We start from the raw sequence: 26,085 nt of genomic DNA on the forward strand, positions 1-26,085 counted from the left end.
ATAATAGCTTGATTTTTAATTCACTTCTAGTGATATATGGATGCTTTACTACTATTATTCCAAAGTGTCTCAGCAGTATTTTCTGTTATGTTAGTTTAAATTATGCTAAACACCAGTGTTTCATTGTGCTAAATGAATGCTTGCGTTTTGCCATGGAGAAAAGTGCTAATGTGTTAACTGTCTTCATTTAAATGATTTTAATATTATACACTTTTGCAAAATCAATTGACTGTAATCAGTTATTTTTTAAAAATGAAAATTGAACTTCATGAAAAATGATACATTAAAATTACATTAATGATTGATTGGATAATGATGATGGGTTAATGCAAAATTGCTATGGAAGGAAGAAGCAAAAGTGTTTATCCTGCTGCTAGATCCTCAGAGAACAGATTAGAGCTATGAGCCTGATTTTCAGTGCTTTCCACAGTAATTGCCTCTGAGGAGGCATGGGGAATCTTGAAGACCTTAATGATATGCCACTGCCACTTTAATTGCTAAGAGAAGCCAAGAGAATCCTAATTGCCAAGAGAAGCATTACTAATTAAGGTGTCATTCTTCATTCATTCCATAGTAATTAATCTGAAATATTTGTAAAAGCTGAGATATAAATTTAGATCCAAACTCACTTAGCTTAATCACAACAGACTTTATGTGAAAAAGATCTATGGATTGAGCAAGGTTAATAGTCAGAAAACTTAAAATATATTTTTTCTTAAAAAAAAAGTGCATTGTTTTTACTCATAAATTTTTAAAACATGAAGTAAAAGAATTGAAAATAGAGTTAAGAATATTATCATGAATATGTAATTTATATTTAAATAGCGATTCTACTCTTACGTTAAAATCTTTATTCAGCCTCATTAAAAAATCAGCTGAATTGAGCTGGTCCTTTTGGCACCAGTCCATTTCCTCTGTCCTGGGTTTTGTAGCCTGTTCTCTCCTCAGCATTCTTTAATGCAGTTACGTCACAGTTTCACTGAGTCCTAAACTCTTTTTCTTTCAGCATGGATTATCTCTCATGGTTTACCTTAATAGTGCCTTGCATTCAGATGTAAATGTGAATTATTTTTCTTTTTTCTTATCATGCGAGATCTCAGAATCTATGTTCTAATAGTGACCCATTAGAACAGCTAGGTAGGCTTCTGTCTGTACTATCAAATTCCTGTCTGTGATTCTCAACTTTAAATCTCTCCTCATCTAAACTTTCTGGTCTTTGTGTGCATGTGTGAGGGGAAAAAAAAATGGACAAAAAAAAACCTTTACAGTGGCAGCAATTTTCAGTTTATCATGTTAGAGAAGATGTCACTATCAGACCATAAAGGTGGTGATGAGCCATCTTACCGCATCATGAGGACTTGTCATCATAGTTTATTTGACGACTCCTAATTCGTGGCTACTCCACTTGAGTAAATTTGAATGCAGCATCACTGGGTGAGAGAGACCGGCTAACTGAGTACCTTCTAGCAACAGGCAGTTGTTGCAGTAGTGGGATGAGATTAAGCCCTATACCCAAATGGCAGATTGCAAGTGATGATCCTACCATGGAGAGAGAATTAAAAGATGAAAGGTGCAAACAGCAGTAACCTGCACTTGTCTAACTGAGGTATGTATGAAGGATTTTTAGCCACTGATGGCTACCAGTATTATGCTATCCAATGCAAAGAGATGGAAATCTTGAAGACCTGAACTGTGCTTGTTGTGTGCCTTGTGCTTGACTACTAAAGGAGCCAAGTGTGAAGTGTGCCCAAACAGATGTATAAAGTGACTCAGTGGTTGCTGAGGACCTGATAATCACCTTGTATGCACTTCTGGGGATTTAGTTCAGTCTCTGCCTGGTTTTGTTCTAATCTGACTGCCCTTTAGTGGCTAGAATATGTGAGATGCACTAGCTGAGCGCTGAGCACAACATCTAATTTCTTGAAAGATGAGTCTAGTTCACATGCTCTGAATCAATTCTGCAATGTGAACCAAGTGCTGCAACTGGAGGCAATGGAGAGACTCTCTTCAAAAGAAAAAAACACACTCCTTATATAGGCTGTTACGAATGTAGATGCATCCTTTTTTCTTTTTTTTTTTTTTTTTTTTTTTAAATTTAGGTACTTCGTTTAAGTACCTAAAAGTAGTTGGGCAGAACTGGGCAACAGCTTATACTGGTGCCCATGTCATGAGTTCAAGCAAGGGTTCAATCCTGCAAACACATGAAGTACATGCTCCTGTGAAGCCTTGTGTTTGTGCTTGTAGATTTTTGCTTTATTGATTTTTTTTTTTTTTTTTTTTAAGAATAAAATCTAAGCGTAGCCTTGCCTGTTACTGGAAATGCTCAGATCATAGCTTCAGAAAGCTATTAATATGTAAAAAGGAACCTTTCTGTATTTTCATAAAAATAACAAAGTTGGTAGTAACTAGGTGGCCAGATGAGGAACTAATATTTAACTGAAAATAGACCCTAAATTCATGAAATCGCAGGTGTAGAATTGAGAAAATCTAAAGTTCAGGTGATTTTTAACTAGCTTTTGTTCTAAGCCACAAGTAATAACTTGGTTTAAGACCGATTTCCAGATAAGTGTTTTTCATATACAAGTTAAGAAAAATAGATGAGTTTACCATTCAGTGCTATGTGGATTGAAGGTAGTATTAAAAAAATATATGTTGTTATGTTGTAGTAAAATATGTGTCTTATTAGGTCCTCACATGGAAGATCATGATCTGAGCGGTTTAGTCACTACATGTGACAAGTGAAATATAGGCAGATTATTTTTTTTCTATGCACCATTTGTCTTACTAAAATGTCAGTATAGAGTAGGCTGCTTATTTTTACTACAGTAAATGATGAACAGTTAAAAAAATTTGATCACATCACAGGTGTTATAAAATTTGCAGAAATAACTTGAGAGTAAAGGGAACTTCCCAGAAACCGTATACTCTAATTGAGGAGACTCTGGTCTGACTGGAATGCTCAGGTTGGATTCTTAGCTTAAATTTCTTTATTACTAGTCTTACACAGTTCCCATAGCTTTGGGAAAGTATTATTCAGAATAACATATGACTCTTAGTTTTGCTTAAAACTTGAGAAAAAAATCACTACTCTGTAAATACACCCAAAGTATTGCTGACAGTATCTTTAGAATGAAATCACACACAAGTATCCCTGCTTCATAATCTGTTCCATAATTATATATAGCAGATTATCTATATTTATTTTGTATTATACTTTTTAACTTTTTTGCCATCTGAGTTCCTTTTGAAATTTGTCTGGAAACTTTACTTACGTGCATGAGTCTGTACTAGTAAAGATGTAACTCCAATATTCATAACATTATTACTGTACATAGCATCTAGTGCTGTGCTTAGTCACCTAAGCAATACTCTTATTTTCCCATACTACAGGACCAAAAGCATGATTGAAATAATTGGTTTAGTTAGATTTTGTTTATATTATTTTATTCTACTACAAATCAGCACCGCACAAATATCGTGCAGGTGAAAGACAGTTTATTTATTAGCTTGTCTCGGCAGGTGATCTGGCTTGTTTCTTGGTACCATACACTCATCTGTGACATAAAATTTAAGAAAGAGTTATTGCCACCTGACGTACATTGACATTGCATGTGGTCTAGCATGGCCTGGCATTATGTCTGTAAAGAGAGCAGCAGTACTATTAGCTGCAAGAATGGGGGCATGCCACCTGCCTGTTGTGTCCTTCTGTCATTTGCAGTGTCCATCTGTTAATTGAAAGAAGGTAAAATTCACCTAGTTTTTTGTCTTCTGGAATATAAACCCTCAAAAAATCAAAGGAACTTAAAATGGCAAAATTAATTTTAAAACTAATAGTGTGTAATGAATCTAATCCTCTCTATGTGCCAGAATGCTGACTCAGTTAGACACTATAGGGTCAGCTGTGCTCTGCTGTGACTGAGGGTGGATTTCAGTTCATAATACACTATTTTGTATGGGCAGAAATAACTTTAGCACAATACTGGATGTAAAGGCAGAGGTAACTTTTTATAAATTCAATTCAGTGGGTTTTTTCCTCCACAGTAATATGATTTCAATGATTACAGTATTGCACTAAATTTTGACATAGTAACAGAGTTCCTGTGGCAGCGACTACGATTTTCTCTAATAGTGTATTCATCACAGCCAGGTCCCTTTAAATAGTCCATGTCCTGTTAAATGTCAACACAGTCGTGTTGGCAGTTCAATACTGTACCATTTTGTCAGGGTCCTTGAGTACATGTCACATCCCAGACTAAGCAACATGATGGCATCACCTTGGTAGGCTGGTGATTTCTGCAAGATCATCAGTGTACTGGTGCTTTCATACAGAGTTCTGCACCATCAGCTCACTCTGTCTTTCTATGTGAATAAAACCTAATGAAGACCTCACCCTGCACTACAAATAATTTTTTGTCATGCTTACTGTAAAAAGCCTGTTTTAATTTAATCCCATCCTAAATTATATGTTGGATCACTAGTGTAGTATTGCTTTGCTTTTTCATAATGTGTGAGATTATTTATTTCACTTTATGCATAAATTATAGAAGAGAGCACGTAAGTGAAAAATGCATGTATGTTCAGTCCTGTGTATGGTTTGTCTTTGGAGAAATAGACAGAAAAAACCTCTAAGATTATCTTTCATGCTCCCTATATGGAGTAAACTGAGGACAGATTGGCAGGGGAAGTGTCCTGGTAGGTGTAGGTTTGAGTTCCACCACTAAGTCTCCATTGGGGTCAGACCAGCTTCCCTTGCTTTACCACATGGAAACCTCCGCTGATAATGTTAGAAGGTTGCTAACCCTAAACTGCTATCTGCTTTTCTTCAAAGTTTATTCCAAAAATGAAAAGCTGTGTGGTTCTGGTAAAGGAAGTGAACACTATCCTAAATACAAAACTAGCAACCCTCGCTCACTAAAACAGTGGCTTAGAAATTACCATTTTTATCATGTGTTCCTGCATTTGCGATTTTAACTGCTGATTTGAATTTTTAAATCATTTTAAGTTCAAAGCTTTAAGTAGAATGCACCACTCCATTGACTAAGTAGAAAAGAATAAGAAGCTTGGCTCAGTTTGTAGTAATGCTGGCATGGAGAAGTCTACCTAAGGATGTGTTCCTCATACAGCTGGACACCTGTCAGCCAGTCTCTCTTCTAAAACTGAATGTCTGTGGCTCTGTAGCCTTTTTCATCTGGTTGTAAGTCTTAGCTTTGAAGGGCAACCTGCAGTCTAAAGCTAGGGTCTCAAGACTTAGGCTACAGAATGATTCCTTTTAGGTGAAGGACAGCAAGCTGGGAACCAATACCACATGACATGGGCGTATGATGTCATTTTAAGGATCTTTCAGTCAAGTCATTTAGAAACACATTTCTGAGTAATGAATTCATTCAAATGAAATTGGAGTTGTTATGGAAGCAATACAACTGAGGCTGAAATTAAATATAACAAATATTGCCGGTATGTGCTAGGCTAAGATCTCTAAAAATGTTACAGGTGCTTTTCTGTCATTCACTACTTATGAGAAAGAAAAAGCATGAGTGGAACCAACAATTTGGCGAAATGCAGCTTTATTTTGTACGTTGAGTAGCAATGGATCTATTTTCATACAGAAAATATCTCTGACCCTTAGATTAGAAAGGTATGATGAAGATTAAGTTAATAATCAAATGTCATGTAAAATGTTATTGCCATTATAGAATGTGAGTGTTCAATTTACTCACAAATGCTACATTCATTTTTAATTGGGCTGTATGTATTCTATTTAATGGAAGGCTTGGTTTTTTTCCTTGCACACTCAATAAATTTTAATTGAACACCTGATTCCTGCCACCAACACATTAACATCTGGACAATATCTATCTTTTATGCATATAGATACACTGATTAAAACTCGGCAGAAATGCAGATAATAGGAAAACAAAAAGACAACATTATGGAACACTTTCAGCCATAATTTTTTATTATATATTGAGAAGCATTTAATTATCTTATTAATTTCATTTAATTAGCCCCACTACTTAGGTCAATTGTTTTTTTATTGATATGGCCTGTTAGCAACTTCGCTAATTGGCACAAAATAGCATGTGACTATACTAAATGTCTTGTGTTGTCCAAAAGAATTTGTTATGGTTTTTCACTTTCCTGAGACTTTTATTGATTTCACAGTTTTTGAATAATATATAAAATACTTCGGCAAGAAGTGGCTTGATTTAAAATTTGGCATTTCACTTTTCATTTTTGTATCTGAGTTAAAGACATAAAGATTATGAAGAAAAGGTGTTTATTTTTCTAACATATTTTAGAATCAGAAAGTATCACTCTACTTTTTGTAGCTTTTAGAAATTTTAGTCTTCCTTTGGAAAGAAAAGTGTATTTTTAAGCATTCTTTATCATTAGGACTTTAAACATAATTTGTTAACATTTACAAATTTAGTCTAGAAGAAAAACAGCAGCATTGTGTCACTGCAGCTATTGTATTTTAGTGGGTTTGGTATCTGTTTTGTACTCATCTCTTTTAAACCAATGATTTAACAAATCTGAAAACTCTGAGTATAGATGAGCTCAAATTATGTAAATATTTTAGTGCATAGTATTAGTTTCCAGTTAAATAGTAACAGAGCTTATTAGAGGCTTTACAGAAATGTGATTGATGAAAAAAGATTTTTTTTCTACATAATTTCTTTCAATATTTGGTGATACCTGTCCTTCATTTTTGATCTTTAAAGACATAATGTACTTTTGATGGAATAATTCCTCAAGATGTAATTGGTATCTCTGTACCAGGAATATAGGATTATAATTTCACCAATAGGCACCTTTTCCGTTTACCAAATACTGATACTTTTACAAATTATTTCCATGCTTTTTGAGCTGTTGCATAATCTTTATAATATATGTGTTCAACTGTGTTGGCACTTCAACAAATGAAGTAACTTGTCATTATGCAGTGGATGTTCTCCCCCTAATTTGAGAATAAATGTATTATTAATATGTATGACTGTGCTACCATATATACATTATTTGTTGGAATAATAAGACATTCAATTTATTTAAAATATTCATTTTAAAACTATTTAAGACATAAGTTTCACAGTCCTTGCCCTAAAGTTTAATTTAACCACTTTTTGTGGTTACACAGTGGTATTTTCTTTCCTCTTCAAGTCAGTCACAAGCAGGGATCAATTTGAACCAGATTGTCTTGGTCTGGGCCATTGCATTATACATATCCTGACAGCCACAGGAGGGCAGCATGGTTAAATTAAGGGAGAAGACAGGGATATGACTATAATGCAGCTAAATTAATCTCACTTTTGATTGTTTGTATTGTTTTGTGAAAGCTTGGATAATTGACACGAGTGCATGTGTTCCTAGCCAATACAGATAAAGCAATTGCATATTAATTTTAGAAGTTTCCAAGTGTAGCTTCTTAGTAGCTGTAAACATGAAATTTTTCTCTGTATATATACAGTCCATTTTAGAAGGTTTTAAAATATTGAATTTGGAAGTTATTAAAGCCAAGGTGGAAATTTAGCTCTGAAAATTCCAGTAAAATCTGTTATAGTATTTTGGAAATAAAATGTTTAGAAAGTAGAGGTAGCCATTCCAGTAGGTTTATGGGGCACTGGAACTACTCTGCTTTCTAAGCCTTGACCTAGTTATAGCAGGGAATGAGTCCTTTTATTTATCTGTGTCTAAATATGTATACACATACAGACATGTTAAATTCTGTTTGGGGAAAGAGATTGAAAAATCTCCATCTCAGATTTGAAAAATAATCAATGAGTGATACTAAAAAGGTTAATTATAATTTTTGCTCCATCCAAATTGATCTCCAAAACAGTCATAGAAGGCATTTTACCCTTTGTGTTATATACAAATAAATGCTATTTTTAAAAAAATATTTTTAAAACTTCAAGTGAGGAGAAACCACTCAAACCTCCCCTCACATACAATTCATCAGTGTTATAATTTATATTTTCTCTTAGATTTTATGCATTTTTTTAATTATTATTTTTATGAAGCAGTAGTTTTATAGCTGAGTATCACTTAAGTATTGCTATTTTGAGGAGACAGTTGCTCGTCAGAGCAGGAAAGGGCAGACTCCAGTAGGTGGCTCTGATGCTCCCTCACAGATGGTAAATCCTGTATTCCTGAAGTCCTACTTCTACAGCTCCAAATGTGAGTCAGCTCCAGTGTAATAATTCCACTGCAGGAACAATGCATTTGAATGTTTTTATTTTCTACATATTTCTTATAGTAAAGAATTTTTATAAAGAGCAAATTCACGCTGCTGTTATAGGTTTATATCTTTCTTGTATATCACTTTTTTGTTTTTGTCTAACCACTCCCCAAAACAAAACCATTTTCAAGATACTAACATTAGGCATTTTTTTCCTACTTATGTTAATCCATTTTTAAAATCCTGAATTCGTTGAAGGTATAACTCCCAAATGAGAAACTCGTGAAGCTGCTAATACCATGAGTAGAGGAGTAAATCCTGGGGATGTATGTCTGCATGCTTCCACCCAGTTGCTGCTTCCCTCTGCAACCTTTTGGGAACATGGTACAGGCCTGAATGGGCTTTTGGATGGCCACTTCTATGTTCTTTTGTAGAGAAAGTTTCTTCAAAAGAGCCAAAGTGACACAGAGTCGGAAGCTTTTTTGTTTCTTTGGCATCTTTAAAATTCTACATGTATTCTGTATAGGAAAGTTTCTTAAAATGGATAGTTGAAGAGAACTGATTGGCTGGGTGAAAAGCTTTCTTCCTTGTTCTTACTCTTGCATTGTCATCGAAATGCAGACAGAAGTATAAAAGTACTTTTTTGACTCTAACTTTTGGTGAAAAGATCACCTGCAGTTGTCATTCTGTGCTGGTAGGTTTTCCAAGGAAGAATGTCTCTATCAGAATATTAGATTAGCCTTATTGTCTTGGACCAAATGTTCACCTGACCCCTGTCATGTCTCCCACTGTGGCCAACAGCAGATGACTGGGAAACTTTCTAAGAGACATCTCAATATTCTTTCAGACTCCACTTGTCTGCAGAGTGAGGACTTTCTGAGCCACATAAGGTTCTTTGCGGATGCTAACATTTAATGCAATTGAATTTCTCTTTCACAAACCTGCCGGTGAATGCCCAAAATGCACAATGAAGTGTAACCAATTTGAGTTCATGGAAACAAACCATAACAGTTGCATTGCTGTGTGAGAATGGAAATTAATGTCTGGCACTGTTCCTACATTCCTTAGAGGTGCTAGAGATGCAACGGAGGCTGTCTGCACCACTGATACTGGCAGCATCATCTGTTTTTCTGGTTTTGTATGTTAGATGGAAAGAGAAGTGGTATACATTGGTTCCAGTGTTTACATGAAGTCTGGTAAATTAAAAGAGAGTTTTTCAATGTATGATAGCCCAAAGTGTCAAAATTTTAATCCAGAAGAAAATAAAATATTTCCAAACAAAAGGCTTTTTATTTCTGCAACATAAGGAGTGACTACTATTTCAAAGATTCAATATGAATTCCAAGAGGGTAACTGCATTTTCCCCACTGTTGCCTAAATTGTACTCTAGCACTTTTCATTCTGGACTGCACTGTACAAGCAGAACTGAAAAGCTTTTTTTTTCTACCAAGTGTGCCAAGTATTTTGAACTCTTTACAGTCAACATAGCCTCTGTCCATTATCAGCTAAGTTCAGTCATTGCATCCTCATAGCACTGACTGAAAAGAGCAAACTAATATATATTATTCTAAATTGTGCTTTAGAATGAGCGCTTTTGTCAGGCTGCAAACAATAAACATTTTCTGTGAATGTCCCATTACCTACTTTTCATGATGCTTGCATGCAGAAAGCCTCCTTCATTTCATCTATTTTCAGGCAACTAATTGCAACACCTAAGTTTGGAGTCTTGGCACTGTAGGGATCTGGAATAGCCGGTGGAGATAGAAAGGCACTTCCAAAGACTAATTAGCAAAGCTCTTGAGATGAAATATGCCCTGAGTAGTTTGTGCTGGGTCCGTACAAAGTACAAGGGAAACACAGTCACTGAAAGTTGCATAGTGGAGTTGCAGACAGCATTTAATTTGCTGTTTCCATGTAAAACATTTTGGTTTAGATTTTTTTTAATTCATGAACGATTTGCATGTTTTGACATGTGGGCGAAAAGGCTGAACCACTTTATAGGCTTCTGAAATGCATTTTCTAGCGTCTGGAAGACAAGGACTGGTGTGAGGCTTTCCTGAATGTTTCTTCTGCTGCTCAGGTTGTGAGCAGTTCTCGCTTTGCTTTGCTTTGGTTTCTCTCCCACAGAAGCTAATGTAATAATTCTAACCTCCCTTACTGCACATGTTGTGAGGAATTACCTGAAGTTTATAAAGCACTAGTCCAGTGTCAAGCAATGTTCCTGTTACATGATAGGTAAGTTAGGACTTGTTAAACTGATTTGGTTAAAAACTTTGGTGTTGATTTAAAATAGAGTTTTTAATTGAATTATTTTAGGGATTTTAAAAAAACTCTAGCTATCAAGAATTTTAAAAAATAGTTCTAAAACATGAAAGTATTTTGAATAAACATCTTTTGTGTGCACAAATGGAAGGAAAGTGCTAGACTAATTCGTTATCATGATTTCTGAGCTTCATTTTGGATCACAAATAGGGGCACCAGCTGTGACGTATTTCCTCATGTCTTTGCTAGGTCAGATGTACATATGTATACTAATTCATAAGGACTTTAAAATACCTGGTAGTGATGATGACAACTGTTACAAAAATACATAGAATTAACAATCTTTAGTATAGAAATATAAACATCTTGTTCTGCTTGTATGTTTTCTTACCAAAAAAACCCCACCAAGATTAGCTCTGCTGACATCTGTATTCTTTATGAAATAAAAGTTATATCAATTCCGAAGTAGCTTTCTAGACAGTGAAAAGAAATATATAACCAGCCAGAGATAACCAAAGCCAAATATTATTCCTAAAAGAGTTCACTGCTCTTACTAGCCTCTACCGCTCTCCCCAAAAGTGAGCCATTTTAAACACTGGGACTCCAGAACTGGAGTTACTTCAGTTGGCAGCTTAGTTCGTTGATTTGTGTTCTACCAGTGTGACACTGAGCAGGGTGTTTTGACTGATTCCACCAGCGGCAGTGTATGAACTAGAAACAAAAGTAGGTTTTTCATATTAACAGGTCTTTGGAAATTTAGACTTTCTAGATAACAAATAATATCACTGCCTGGCTGGAAAAAGGGTCACTAGTTTTTCTTAATTTCAGTGTCATGTGCTTCCAGTGATGCAGAGAGATGTCTAAGCTGGATGCCAGGATGCATCTGGGTGCTCAGAATGCTTCTGAGTTGATTTAAAGTCTGGGAGAGTAAAAATCTGTTTCCACACCCAAACTGGATGCTCAAGGCAAAGCAGTGCAGTTGAAACTTTTTCTACTACATCAACATTAGCATTTAAATTCAGATTTTCACTTTTAAAACTGATCTCTTAGCTGTTCCTGCTTACTGTGCTTTGTTTCACATCATGGAACAGTTTGTATTCACAGACTTATCCTGAAATTAAACCAAGAGGTGAACTCCAGGGATTCACCCATATCTGCTGCAACCACTGATAGCCATTTGGTCCGTGGGTTCAGACTAGAACTAGTCCAAAGTAAGCTGGATCAAAAAAGCACAGAAAGATGTTTGCTCCTCAGCGCCAGCTGTTTCACAGTTGTGCTGCATAACCTGTTTACATTACAATTAAATTACATTAAAATTGGAGCACTTTCTACATTTATGTCGCATCTGAAGGATTACATTCTTTTGTTGCTTGGAATTCTCTCAAGGCTAAAGGGTGTTTTTCTGTCTTGACAAACACCACCACTTTACATATCAAATAGGTTTCATGATATGACATAAATTGGATTAATAATTCTCAAGTTGCCATTGCAGTTACTTCACAGGTTCCATAAGTACTGGCATGAATATTCACAAATGTTGAAGCGCTCTGGAGTGCAGTAAGATATCACTGTTAAAGAATCTAGGGATACCTGATCTTCCAGCATACCAATAACCATTTATATTGTAAGTGAAAAGTTATTTGGGGGAAGGAGGGGGGAACCCACACATTTTTCTGTTCACATGATGAGTATCTTGCTCATTGTAATAAATGTTTTCTGTGGCTGTGGTGTTTGTATTATTTGACATTCTTCAACATTTCTTTATCCTTAGCAGGCATAATTACAGTAGAACTTTAGGCTGATTTTTTCATTCCATCTGTTGAAGGTTTATTTAGTTCTCTTTCTCAACAGCACAGACAGTACTAAAATGAATCCGAGAATGTTTACAGCTAGGTTTCTTATGACCCAGGTCATATTGTTGTCTTGAATCAGTTTTCTCTCTCGTCTTCAACTGAAGACAAAAAAATGGCTTAATCTTTCGGGGTTAAATAAAAGAAGGAATGCAGTGCAAGGAAGATTCCTTTTATGCGAGCGAACAGGGATGACTGAAAGTGCCTGTGGGCATTTGGTCCCCATTGGCGCTCTCAGCAATGCAATGATGCCCACAGATAGCCTCTATTGTTGTCAGTTAAATGGGATCATGAGTGTCTGAAAGGTGTTTGAGAATGAACTGAAAATCATTTTCACAAGTGGATGATTACTTCTGCCACATGTTAACCGAACTCTATCAGAGTGGCCCAGATTTTTGAGACTGCATTAATTGCTCTTTCAACCTTGACTGAGGTTTCTCTTTAAGAAAGGCCTTTGCTGGACTAAACTGCTACACGTATTGATTTTTCTTTCTATATTTTTTCATTGTTTGTGATAAATGAAGCCTTTTACAAGTAGAGAATTTATCATTCAAGATGTAGATAGATTGCTTCATTCCTTAGAATAAAAAGGCCGGTCTAAAAATGATCTCTGCAGAAGTAGTAAGTCCTTTCTCCAGCAGTGAATAGCTCCGGTATTCCACATTCAATTATGTTTTTCAGCTATTCATTAGTGCTGATTTTTTCATCAAAAAGTAGAGCCCTACACTCTCGCAGAGTAGACTTGGAGCAAATAAGCTGTCATCTCTTTTCCTATGTATGTTGCCACATAATGCAAACTGAACTATAATATTTAGCAATATGGTTTTGCATTTCTGTAACACAAGAAAATGCACTTTGAAAAATATTCAACCTTTATATATATAAAATATAGTGATGCTCAGACTTCTTAAAGAAAATGGTTGATCATTTTTTTTGTTCCATTTCTGGAGGAAAGATGGTACTGAGACAAAAGGATATATAAAACATATTTTATTCAGGTATTTCTGTGTTTTTTAGTGGAAATGTAATTGCTTATAGTTTTATTTATTTTCTAGGAAAATACACTTTAAAGCTTAAACATTTATTTTTCTACCAGGTCCTATTTTCTATGTGCTGTATAAAAGCAGGTGTATTAGTCTTAAGTCACTATAAAAAGCCTGAAGAAGTCAGCCAAGTCTATACATACTAACTATAAATATACTTTCTAATGTGCATATGTACTGATAAAGATGTTATGTGTACATATTTATTATATTAATATATTTTTACAGAATGAAAGTCTTCATTTATATCTATTTCTGTGTACATCAGAAAACCAATCTTTCCTGACTTCTTGTCAGTGTACTCATTAAACGTTCTCAAAACACAGTCTTAAAGAGAAGTCAATATAAATCAATTTAGTAATAAGCAATTATTATTTTTGTGCTCAGATAGAAGGGATCTAGTTCAGTGTCTTGCTTCTCAGCGTATAGCTCAACTGTAATAATTCAAGAATGATTTTAGATTATCCCAACTCTGGCACCAAAATTAGGGTGAAAAAAATTCTAGCAAATGGTGTTGTAAGTTGTTAGAAATATGGAACTTTCTACTTCTGAATATCAGTTTCTTCTTTCTATTGCACAGAATATTTTACCTAAGAAAGGTACGTGTTTGAAGGAATGGCTATTGCATGTTTTTTGTTGCTGCTGAAGGTGTTTATAATAGTCTGAACAATTAATGCTGTGCACCTTGTGCTCGTTTTTTTGAATGGAGAGGGCGAGTGGGGCTTGTAGGTGAATACAGATACGCATATGGGTATTTACCTGGCACTCATGAACAATGATGCAATTCCCTGTCTTAAAACGAAAAACATTCTTCAACTTAGCTCTAGGGCTTAATTCACTTCCAAATCTGTTAACCTATTAATTTTTGCTCCAGTTGTGGAACCCAAGTGTCGTTTAATTCTGGAAACTGGCTTTCGTAGACTTTTTCTGTTCTAGTCATGCACTGTAGTTTCTACAAATCCTAGATGTTACTGTGCAAATTTAATAAGTTTCTTAGGTCCTTTACTTCCCATTTTTTCAATGGAAAATAAATGGGACAGAGAAGTTCAAAGAGAATTCTAGGAATCTAGGATGTTTGGCTCATTCTGGGTATAAGTGTTAGACTAGAGTAAGAATTAATCTCATCTTTCAGGGGCATGCACACGTAAAATGAGCACGGGATATATCGCTTGTAAATGGCTGAAACTTTCTACATTAGAAAAAAACTCACTTTTAGAGATGGCATTGGAGGAGGGATTGATAATTTAAGATTATAACTGTGGGTTTATAGTGAATTGTAAAACCAAGTAACATAGGCTTTGCACTTCTATAGTTAATTCCAGCTTTGTGTCATGAATGCTGTTTCCTTTGTTAAGTAATCTTATCTAAGACCAATGGGTTTTAAAGTTAGGTAGTTAATGTTCCATTCCTTTGTTTCCCAAGGAAACTCTGATTTAACACTTTAGTTGGAAGTGATTTATGGGAGGAATAAAAAGTGCGTGTTGCTATTTAATTTCTTTTTTGTATGCTTTCTTATTTTATCATTTTGAATTTACTTAACTTGTGATAGTTCTGCCTAAGCCTGCAGAACCTGTACTGCAGGACTATAAGTGATATACTTTATATGAAAAGTAATTTAAAAAACAACCCACCTTTTCTCTGATAGCAATTTTTTTTTTTTTTTTTTTAAGATCTCTTCTTTTAAAAGCACCTTTCTATACCAGGCTTAGTTAATAATGAAAAAGAAACCTGGTGTTTCTAAGGTTGGATTACTCATTTCCCACCATGTTCTTGTTAGAACGTAAAGTCACTGCTGATGATGATACAGGGATTACTTGCTACTGATAATAAAGTGATTACTCTCTAGCAAGAAGAATCCTCTGTCAGTTTATGGCTCCTTTACGGTCATTTAAGATGTGCCAAGAGAGTGGGAACATGGTCAGGATATCTTTGTACTGTAGCATTTGAGAGCTGTGTATTCTCAGTGGGTCTTCACAGTCCGTGTGGTAGCTGCCCTCCGACATGCATCAGAGAAACCTACAGGATATTCTGAGGGATCTGGTGGCAGAATGTCCATGAAGAACAGGACAGGCTTAAGACTGAGAGCTTAAAGGCCACCTCTGGACCCTTTTACTTTTGACCCCCCTCATTAATCATCAAGTCTGAGTGAAATTAATCAGTCATTCCTGCTCCACCTTATGGCAGTATTAAAGAGATTAACAGGGCAATAGTGATGTGCTGTGCTTGGGGAAAGTAAATGCTCTGATTTAGGGGAACATGCCTGGCTCTTTTGAAATATATGAAAAACAAACCAGTTCATGTTTTGTGAGGGAATATGCACTTGTCACTCTGTGAGGTAAATGCTTCCTTATTTGCAAAGCATTATAAACTTTCAAATGAACGCTAGTTGGCCCCTTTTTTGGTACCCTTTTCTGGCATAACCCTTACTCCTCTCCTTACTTTTTATTGAATTTATAATAATCACAGAATTAAGAAGTTAAAAAGAGTGTATCAGGATCTGGACTATTCAAAGAAAGCTAAATAAACTTGTAATCATGTTTACAAAGCCAAGTGTTTTCTCTCTTATACAAATAAAAAGCAGAGTAACCAAGCGAGGCAGAGCTTCAGCACAGGTGTAGTGGGAGTTGAAGAAGGGCAAGATATCAGTGTCATAGCAATGAGGGAGCTACTATGTAATCTGACAAGCTACTACGGTTAATAAGCATTACACTGAACATTATTTGCCTGTTTCATGTTATTCATTGCTCTTTGTTTTTTGACTGAGTTAAAAACCACGGGGCAACAAAGCCCCAGAAGTGATCAGAAATTAGAGGACAGCAGACGCTCTCCTCTCACCACAGAGACACTATCCACCTACCCATCATCCAACCAACCATCTCCAATCCTAGTTATAACTTTTCCATAATATACGTGCCAGCATCCTCTGGAGAGTGCGCTTGGTCTGAACAATTTGGATCTTTGTTTTGCTTTTGACCCACCTAATTGTACTAGCTGCCCTTGAGAGAAGTTGTTCAGCCAGAAGGGACATCTCATAGGTAATATTTTGCTTTTCTGTCAGGTTCTAGAGAAACACTAGCAAACCTATGGAAACCAAATGAAAAAAAAAAAAAAGTGTTAAGGAGTATTTCTGTGTAGTCAAAAGTATTCTACTTTAAAGTGGTTTTCCTGTTTTCAGATGTGATTGGTGAAATACGTGATTAGTGAGTTGGTCTTCTCAAACATGAGGTCTTTTGTTTCTACTTTTTGTCTTACTTTGAGTGAAAATATCTCTTTGCAGAGAGTAAATAGAAGAAAAAATTGCTTCTTAGGTGTGACAACACTGAAGAAGCAGCTCAGTAGGTAGAGCAAATGCATACACTCCTTTCTACTGGAGTAGAATATGTATATGTAAAATATGTATTCCTCCACATATCATGCTTCTTATTAATGCAAAAACATCCCTTTATTATTTCCTTTGCAGATATTTGTATGCTCTGGGACAGAAAGTTTGGAAGCGGTGGAAAAAACGCTACTTCGTCCTTGTTCAGGTTGGTAGTCTACCATGAAATTTCATTGAAAAGTAGTCTTGGACTATCAGTTTTCTTACATGGTTGCTACACATATTAGAAGTTGTTAGTGATTTCTGAAAGAACAGCTCAATGTTATCGGAAGGTTACAGATTCTGGAAATTTCAACCTCTTCATTATATTCCCTTTTCTTCCTTTTACAATCCAGTCACTTCTCTAAAAGGTTTTTCATTTTGAACAGGAAAAAGACAAGGACATAACATGTACGATAAAAAGCCTCAGCTGGACATGCTGTGTTTTACTTCATTTACTGTCTGATAATATCTTCCTCCAGTAATCAGAATGCAGATCCACTTCTGTCATTTTCATTTCATCTGTTCTAATGTTTGAAAAGTCAGTCATTTGTTTCATGGATAATTTTTTTCTAAACATGCCATTCACAGTAATTTTTGCTGTTGAACTTCTGAAGAGGGCTGCCCAATGGTGCCCTGTAGCAGGGACCACAGAGTCAGCCTCCAGGTTTGCAGTAACAGTTCCTCCCAGCACTCTAGACAGGGGTTTTCTGCTCCATGGGGACATCCTCTAGTGACACTGCTTGTAAGTCATGTCCACATTTCTGTGCCTATCTGCGTGTCATGCATGCACATGTTGTTGGTTTTGTACTTTTTCACAAAGTAGATAGAACAGATGTTTGGACCTCTGAAATTCAGGTAAATGGAGTTGTAGGAATTCTGTCAAGAATTACTATTTAAGAAGGTGGTTTGATTCTGTTTTTGTCTGAGAGTATGCTGTACATGGTCCTGACTTTTGAATATCCATTAGTCCATGAAGTATTGATGCTAATTTGCTGAATTCCAAGGGAAAATTAGCTACAGCTCCATTAACTACTAACAATACACTTAAATCCAGTCACAGATTTATATTAAAAAGTGTATTTTCAGATTGTGGTGCTTCTCTCTATAATAACTGATACCATCCACAGATGATAACCATAAGGGAAAGGATTAAATGATTAAGATTTCAAGTGTAAACAAACAAGGCAAATTCTATATTTCTTTATTTTGTTGAGACTCTTCTCCCCAACAAAGTTTTCTGGAGTTTTTCTATTTGTGTCTTTGGTGGAGAGACTTCAAACTGTCTCATTTTCAACCAAAAGATGAAGTGTAAGCCTGATTGCGACATGAGTATCTTTTAATGAATTATTCCTTAAAAATAAGAGAATACATTTGAAATACATTTGAAAAATTAAAATCGTTAGTATTATAGATCTGATCTTTGTCTTGTTATAGAGGTGAGGTTAAAAATGACCCAGATCTTCCACAAGCTTATCTTCAAAAACATGCGGTGGCTGAAGAAATATGAACAAAAAAATTGGCATCCTAAGCATCCACAATTAGTGTCTGCAAGCTTCCTTTTTTATGGCTCAGTTTGTCTGCACAGTGTGGTTATATGGAGTTGTTGACATGAAGATGTGAGTGCTGTGGGTGATTGCCAGGTTATTTCATTCAACAAAATAGAGTAATTTGAAAAACGTTTTTAGTGCAGTGCCAGATATCAGAAATTAAATCTGTAGATTCAGTTTACAAGAGAGAGAGCTCTCATGAAACATAATGCTAATTGCAAAGGACTTGAGTTAGGGTTGTGTGACTAACCAACAGCTCCCTCCATCCTTGTGCATGAGGGCAGATACAGCTCTTGGGAATATAAACAGGGAAATACCAAGCAGTAAGAGGTATTTCCTGATATTGCTGCTGGGCCTAGAACAGAGGACATGATGCAGGGGCTGAGGGCTCCAAGGGGACCACCAGCGCCAACCATCCCTGCCCAGCTCCTCCAAGGCCTCCCCACCCTCCACACAGCCCAGGACCCCATTTCAGCCTCACGGCCATCATCCGCAGCCCCAGTGATGCCATGGCAGGGCTAGTCTCCACCTCCCCACAGCCCTTCCCTGCCCAGTCATGGGCCCCACTGAGCTGAGCCCGCCGGAAGGTCCACATCCCAGCCTGGCCTTGTCCTGTGCCTAGGGAGGTGCCCAGTGCCTGGGGCTGGGGCTGCCCCAGTGCTCCCAGCTGCCCTGCTCCTGGCTGGGCCCTGGCTGCAAGGGATAACTTAAAATCTTTAAACCAAAATACAGTAATTTTCTAAAACACATACAATAAATGAAATTAAAACTATGGGTTCAGTCTACAAATAGTGAGATGATATTCTGTTGTGTGTGTTGTGCTGGAGGACAGGCTGGCTGGTTCTAATAGTCCCTTCTAGCCTGAAAACTTGAATTTCTGAAAGTGATGGGCAGGATTGTTTTCTGTGTTTATTTTCATTTCTGTCAAAATTTTACTTCAAAAAGAATCATTCCTGAAGTTGTAGGCAAAGCAATAAATGTAGGTAACAGCTGAGCAGTCAGCAACTGAGATAAAGATAGTCCCATTGTCTAGCAGACAAGCTCCTTGCCTATCTTTAGATCCTTGAATAATTTTACAGATGTAAGAAATTGTGTTATAGTTCAAAACAAGTCAGTTGGCCAGGTATCCTACAGTCCTAGGAGATGATAGTTTCAGAGGCCAAGTTTCAAGTATTCGTAGATTCATAAGCTCTTTCTTCCGGTCACCTTCTATACTGTTTCCAGCTCTTCACGTAAGACTGGGAACACCTGTTTTGTTTCAGTGATTGCTTTTCCTCTTCCAGCTGTTACATTTCTTTCTTTATCTTTCCAGTCACTTTTTCCTTAGCTCTCTTTATTGCTTCCTATTCTGTCCAGGAATCTTAAACCACATGGTGACAGATTCTCTTCTTATTGCTTTATGATTTTTTAATAATTGTACTTGATGAGAAGTAACTGATGTTGTTCATGCCAGCTGCAAGCTGCTTGGCCTACGCAGTACTGTATCCAGTGAGTCAAGCAACCTGGAGATGGGTGTGAACACAGGTGCAATAGATGCAGAAATAAGACTATAAAATCAAAGTAAAGATTCCAGTACTTACCGTCTTTAACTAGGATTGGCCAGATTAAGTGTTCGTCTTTCCAGCTGCATGATAATTGTGGTACTCCTGCAAAAAGTACTTTTATACATAAAAGTCCTTTTTTTCCAGCTTTTGGAATACAGGACTTTATTCTTACACAGTAGACTGAGCAGTTTGATCAGTATCACAGTACCAAGTATTTTCCCTACCAGAAACTGATCTATTTCCTTTCAATTTTTCATAAAGCAACAGACCAAAATACATTCTGTTTTAGAAGACTGCAGATAAATGTGTTTATGGCTTTTTTTCCCCATTCCTTTTGACAGGAAGGGTAAAGAACGCAAAGTTTCACACCATAAATATATCTGGAAAAAAAAACCCCATGCGGTTTATTTCTTCAGCACAACTGAAAACTAATTTAAACAATGGTGCATGTCTTATGCAATTCTGGAATGGAATTCAACTATTAAGAAGTCCTTTCTTATTCAGGTTAGCCAATATACATTTGCAATGTGCAGTTACAGAGAAAAGAAATCTGAGCCTCAGGAACTGATGCAACTCGAAGGATACACTGTGGATTATACAGCTCCTCACACAGGTACTTTTCATGATTTTGGAGTATGATATGTTTGTGTAAAACAGCTAATTCAGTTTGCTCATTTTGACCTAGCAGCAAAAAACCCTAAAAAGTAGCAAGGTTCTTTGGCAATTATTCCACTAGGATTTTCTGGTGTGAAAAATCATGCGTTTAGAAAGAAGCTTGTTGTAAGAAGAATGAACAATAAACTTACACTGAGGTTGCTTGAAACATTGTAAGATCACATATGACACAAGGAAAAAAATATTAATTCTAGCCAGTCTTTCCCTTTTCTCCCTTTTTTTTTATGATGGAGCCATGTGGCAGTGTACTGTGAGGTATATTCATAAATGATTCAGAAAAGATGAATGATGACACTACTTCCTAAAGACAAACTGCTCAGAGTTATCAAAAATAAATTTGAAAATATCAGAAAAATCTGCACAATTTAGTATTAAAATGGCAGAGAGAAATCAAAGTTATACACGCAGAGAATAACGATTCTGCTCTACTTACGCAGTGTAGGGTTATGAATATAAGAGTCTTCTAAGATACTGAAGATTGATCTTTGGAAATGTTAGCTCGATGTTTAGAATAACTGAGAAGGCAAACAATGCTCAGAATGTGTTTTAAAAGCCAAAACAATGTTGTCATAAAAAATCCCTGGTGCAGCCATGTTGACTATTGTGTGCTGTTCTGGTTATGCACTCTCAGAACGAAACACTGGAATAAAAAAAAGGCACCTAGGAAGGAGCAGCTACACTGATAAGAGGTGTGGAGCTGCCTCTGTTCAAGAAGAGATAGAGTTGGCAGGGAGTTCCAGCTAAGAAAGTGATGCCGAGAAGGAGCATATGTTATAGAAATGCAAAATAGCATATGCTATTTTGGAGAAGATGAATAAGAAATAAATTGGAATCGAATTGGAAATGGAATTATAGAAATATTTTCTCCTGTGACTTCTATATTTATTCTACTGATGTGTTATTTCCATGTATTATCATTTGATAATTTTATCATAATTCTATGTCATAAATACCTATAAAATGTTTTAAGCCATACACACACAAACACAGGGGAAAATCAATAATGTAATAAACATTGATGGTGATTTAGAAATAATTTGTATTTATTAAGGTTACCTTTCTATTTCCTGCTCCAGGTCTTCAGGGTGGTCGAATGTTTTTCAATGCTGTTAAAGAAGGCGATACTGTGATATTTGCCAGTGACGATGAGCAGGATCGAATACTCTGGGTTCAAGCCATGTACAGAGCCACAGGTCAATCATATAAGCCTATTCCTGCAAGTCAAGCTCAGAAGATGAATCCTAAAGGAGGAAATGTCAACACAGAAATATCCCCACTTTGTAAGTTGGCTCTCTTTTTCTTTTGTGGCTTTGGTTTTGGTTTTAGTTGGTAAAATATGTAGCAGCTCCCTCAATGAAGTTTAATTAAGCAGAACTCATTCACTAGGGAAATGTGCCTAGCAGTTTGTTGTTAGCCAGAAGCTCCTTAGCTCAGGTTATTATTACCAGTGAGGGAAATCCTGACTTGCAGGTCATTATTTTTATTATAATCCATGAAAATACAGCAATTAGCTTCATATTCATTACAATTGACCCAGATATTACCATGGAGATGGTGCTTGGTTTACATTACAGTGGCTGGCTACTGAAAAATATAGTGTTAAATAGAAAAGTATCAATCTATTTTCAGACTTTTATAGATTTAGGCCACCTTTATCATACATTGTATAAATTAGTTATATAAAAATTACTATACAGACAGTACATTGTGAGCTGAAAGACACTAGACGGTACTTGATTTTTACACCCCTCAGAGTAATATTAAACTAGACATAAAATAATTTGCAAAAACTAAAAACCTGGATTAAGTTTTCCTCAATTTTCTTTGAGGAAAATACTGTTTTGGAGAAAATCAAGGTAGTATATATTAACCATATCTTGAAAATTTCATATAATCTCTTTGAAAGTATTCTGTCACGTAGATATCCTGACATAGGAAGCATATATGATTTGTTATTGTTCTGGAGACTGAGTGTGATCCAATAATTCTTCTTCATTATCATATATCTGTATATGTAGAGTGATTGAGAGGAGATAGATGGTTTAGAATCTACTTGGTTTCATTTCTGAAGTCTGTAATGGGTCGACTTAAGACCATTCACCTCCATCAGTCCTGCTATCTTTCAATCTCATGACCTTCCATTCATCCTGTAATCTTTTATCAATTTGCTATTAGAAGACAGTAAAATGTGTTTGTTAAACTCAGTATTGGTTATCTAAAATCTGACCAGGATATCAAGAACATTGAAAAAAACATAGTTTAATCTCACAAAAGCACTGACATCTGTTGAATTTTTAATCTGAAACAATTTGGAAGGATGCGGTAACCATTTATCATGGGGGGTGTTCAGGTAAAGTATTTTGTAGGATGTAACAGTACAAAAGCAAAGGTGAGGCAATGGCAAAGGAGTGCTTCTGCTCATCTCCTCACAGTTACCTGGGTCTGGGCTAAGTACTGGGTGTTCACTGTGTTCCCCTTCTAATGCTTTTACTTTGTGTGCCTCAGTTAGAAAGTACCAAGACATGAATGTAGTCAGTAGTAGCCAAGGAATTGCTGCTTTTCTTGGACACAGGGTTTACATGAAAGTAACCAGAAAACACTGATCACAGTGCAGGGAAGGCTATAGAAAGCAAAACGTACAAAGAACAATTGCAAGTTTGGATGTACTGAAATTATGTCTTCTGAGATAAAATTACTGATAGTGGTAAAGAATTAAAAAAACACAATTGACACATCTTCATATTATTTTAGACAGTTAGGGTGACTACAATTTTTAGGTGGAGAGCATATGAAAAACAAGCTTTATTTTAGAGACAGATCAAGGGAAGCTCAAAAGCCTCAAAATACCATGTATTTTTCTGTCACGTTTATGTATCAACTTGCACAAACCGATAGGACTAAACTGTAAATAATTCAAAAATCCATGGCTAAATTATTACTTGCTCTTGGTTTTAATACATTTCAATGTTCGTATTTTGTGATTAAATTAATAGAATTCTTTGTGCCAGAGGAACTTGTGAAATTTAATTTAATGTGAGGTTTAGTCTTAAAAGAATCAATGTTTGACTGATTTCTGTAATACCTCCGGTTCTACATACATGAGGAAGATTTTATTATTCTGTCTTTTGCATTTGAGGTAGAAATAGGCATAGAATCATAGAATCAACTAGGTTGGAAAAGACCTTTAAGATCATCAAGTCCAACCATCACCCGAGGACTGCCAAGAACACCACTAAACCGTATTACTGAGGGCCTCATTTAATCAATTGTTTTTTAAGAAACTGCAAGAATTAGGGTTTATGGATATAACCTTAAATAACTTTATAAGACTCCTGCTTCATTTACACCCACTGTGCTGATTTTCTTGGGGGTACAGTTTTACTCCTAAGAAGAATCTATACCTGATGTTTTGTCAGATTTAAATGTGTTCGGTTTCCTAAGAAGTCAGTTTTGTTTCCCCCTAGAAAAATGTTTGCATTAAGAGTATTTTAGTTTTAATCAAGGTATAAAACCAAGTACTTGAGAGCTAGTGTATAAAGTGAAATCCATTTCCTTGGGGTTTTTTTTCTTCTTTATTATACACATTTTTAGTATTAGGAAATACAGTCATGACCAGAGAATTTACCAGCTACTTTCTTATGTATCTTATTTTTCAATTAATATATCATGTAAGCATTTCCAGCCAATACAAGATCACATTGTTTTAGTTTTTAAAGGATACCGTATGACACCCCCTCCACATACAGAAAGCAGAAAACCAACTAGGGCTTTGCAAAACAAATGTTATTTAAAAATAGTCAAGCCTTGAAAGACTGCTGCTGTCTTCCTCATCCTCTAGGAAGATCAGCAATGCAACTCATTCATCCCGATGAACTATACAAAAAGAACTTTCAATAACTTGAAAAAAATTAAATATCTTTAAACTGCTGGATGTAGAAAAAATCAAGTTAAGGAAACATGTTTCAACATTTTATATATTGTGTTTAGAAAATATCGTCTGTAGTCCTGAAATTCTCTTGTTATTAAAAGCAAGTGAAAGTTGTCATTAAAGAAATGAAAACATCAGACGATGATTAATATGCCACATGCCTAGCTGTATTAAGGTTAATTCTTTGCTAGCAATAAATACTAAGACTTCCACTTTCCATTGCCGTGTGGAAAAAATTCTACCTTCCAAAGTTAATGTTTCATTATCAGCTGAAAATGAAAACTTGTCAAATGCAAGTATTTCATTAAATATTTAACATTTCTAATCAAGCAATACGTATAAATGACAATAAACAGTACTTTGTTTTTACAGCCTCTTCTGTTTCCTGTATTCTGAAGTCCAAAACACTAAGGGTTTTTGTAAGCTGTGGTCAAATTATTCCTGTGATCCATGAATTCCTTTTGTATAAAAGAAAGTGGTAGAAAGGAAGGAGTAAGAGTCTCCTTTTGTATACCAAAGGCTGTATTTTTTGCAGTTATTGGTGCCTTGTTCCACATAAGATATTTCCTTGTACAGAAGAGTGCTTAAAATGACAGGAACAAAATCCAACCACCTCAGAGCTGGACCAAAACAAACACATCAGAAACTCCTGAAAAGAAACTATACATGTGATTATAATAGGACAGCTAGGGTCTGACTGATCTTTACAGCAATTATCACAAATGCAGAAAATGGAAATGTTGCTCTTGCATGTGCACAGCAGCAGCACTCCAAAGGCCAACCTACAGATCTCTTAACTGATCTGAATGTGCCATCTCTTCTTCTTGATGTTGTATAGCAGTTTAGGATCATTCATGTAGGTCACTTAGTAGAAACTTGGTGTTCTGTACTACCAGTGAAGCACATTAAAGTGTGGCAGTGGAATCAAACTACTGTTGTATTTGTCCAACTTCTAAAATGAATACTAGCCAATTCCTTCATTTCTAAGTAAAGCAACTTGGTACTGCACTTTTGTAGTATTAGGTGGCTCCAAAAGAAAAGTGAAGAGAGGCTTATGTCAGCAATGATCAAGAAAAAGAGACTGTTCTTCAGTTCCACTATTCTGAATAAGCATGCTGTAATGCAAAGGACCGAGTATTTAAGGATGCATGATAATAGAAAGGCCAGAAGTTTCCTAAGGACGTGAATGCAGCAACTAAAAATGGATTCATCTGAGTCACATAAAGGTGTAGGAGGCGATCCCTTTCTTAATAAGGAATGTGTTAGGAGATCTATCCATACAGTTAGAAAGGCTGCTGAAGGCACAAGCACTGTTAATAATTTGGTCATAACAAAGGAGTAACAGCAGCACATGAGGGGATTGTCATGTCTTAATGAAGGAACACAAAGCCAAATGTTGTTCTGATCCTACACCACCATGAGTTTGGAGATGGTCTCTTTGTGAAAATATTTGCAGAGAAGAGAGGAGAGAGACAGATACTGGAAAACCGAGTTAGGTGAGGAATCATTTGATCTGAGATGTGTAGTTTTCCTCATCTCCCTTTTGGAATGATGTCAGTATCAAAACAGCTCACAAAAGGAAAATAATTTGAGATTTTGCAGAGACAAATTATAACAGTTGTCATAAAAATGCTGTTTAGAGCCCGTGTGCAAAATATCAAATCCTATTTATTAAGTAGCAAAGGGAGTCAAATGCTTA

The 26,085-nt window shown here is 35.9% G+C and overlaps 1 protein-coding gene across 25 annotated transcripts in view; it reads left to right on the plus strand.

Annotated features, from left to right (window-relative positions):
• The window catches only part of CADPS2 (calcium dependent secretion activator 2), a 298,626-nt gene that overhangs the window by 169,064 nt on the left and 103,477 nt on the right, over positions 1-26,085 (plus strand). For all 25 annotated transcript variants that reach the window (XM_030479911.2, XM_030479889.1, XM_030479892.1 and 22 more), the window contains 3 exons: positions 16,792-16,858; positions 20,288-20,396; positions 21,535-21,738. In XM_030479911.2, the coding sequence (XP_030335771.1) occupies positions 16,792-16,858; positions 20,288-20,396; positions 21,535-21,738 (380 nt within the window). The remainder of the gene's footprint in view (positions 1-16,791; positions 16,859-20,287; positions 20,397-21,534; positions 21,739-26,085) is intronic.

Source organism: Strigops habroptila, chromosome 3 (assembly GCF_004027225.2).
Source record: "Strigops habroptila isolate Jane chromosome 3, bStrHab1.2.pri, whole genome shotgun sequence".
NCBI lineage: Eukaryota > Metazoa > Chordata > Aves > Psittaciformes > Psittacidae > Strigops > Strigops habroptila.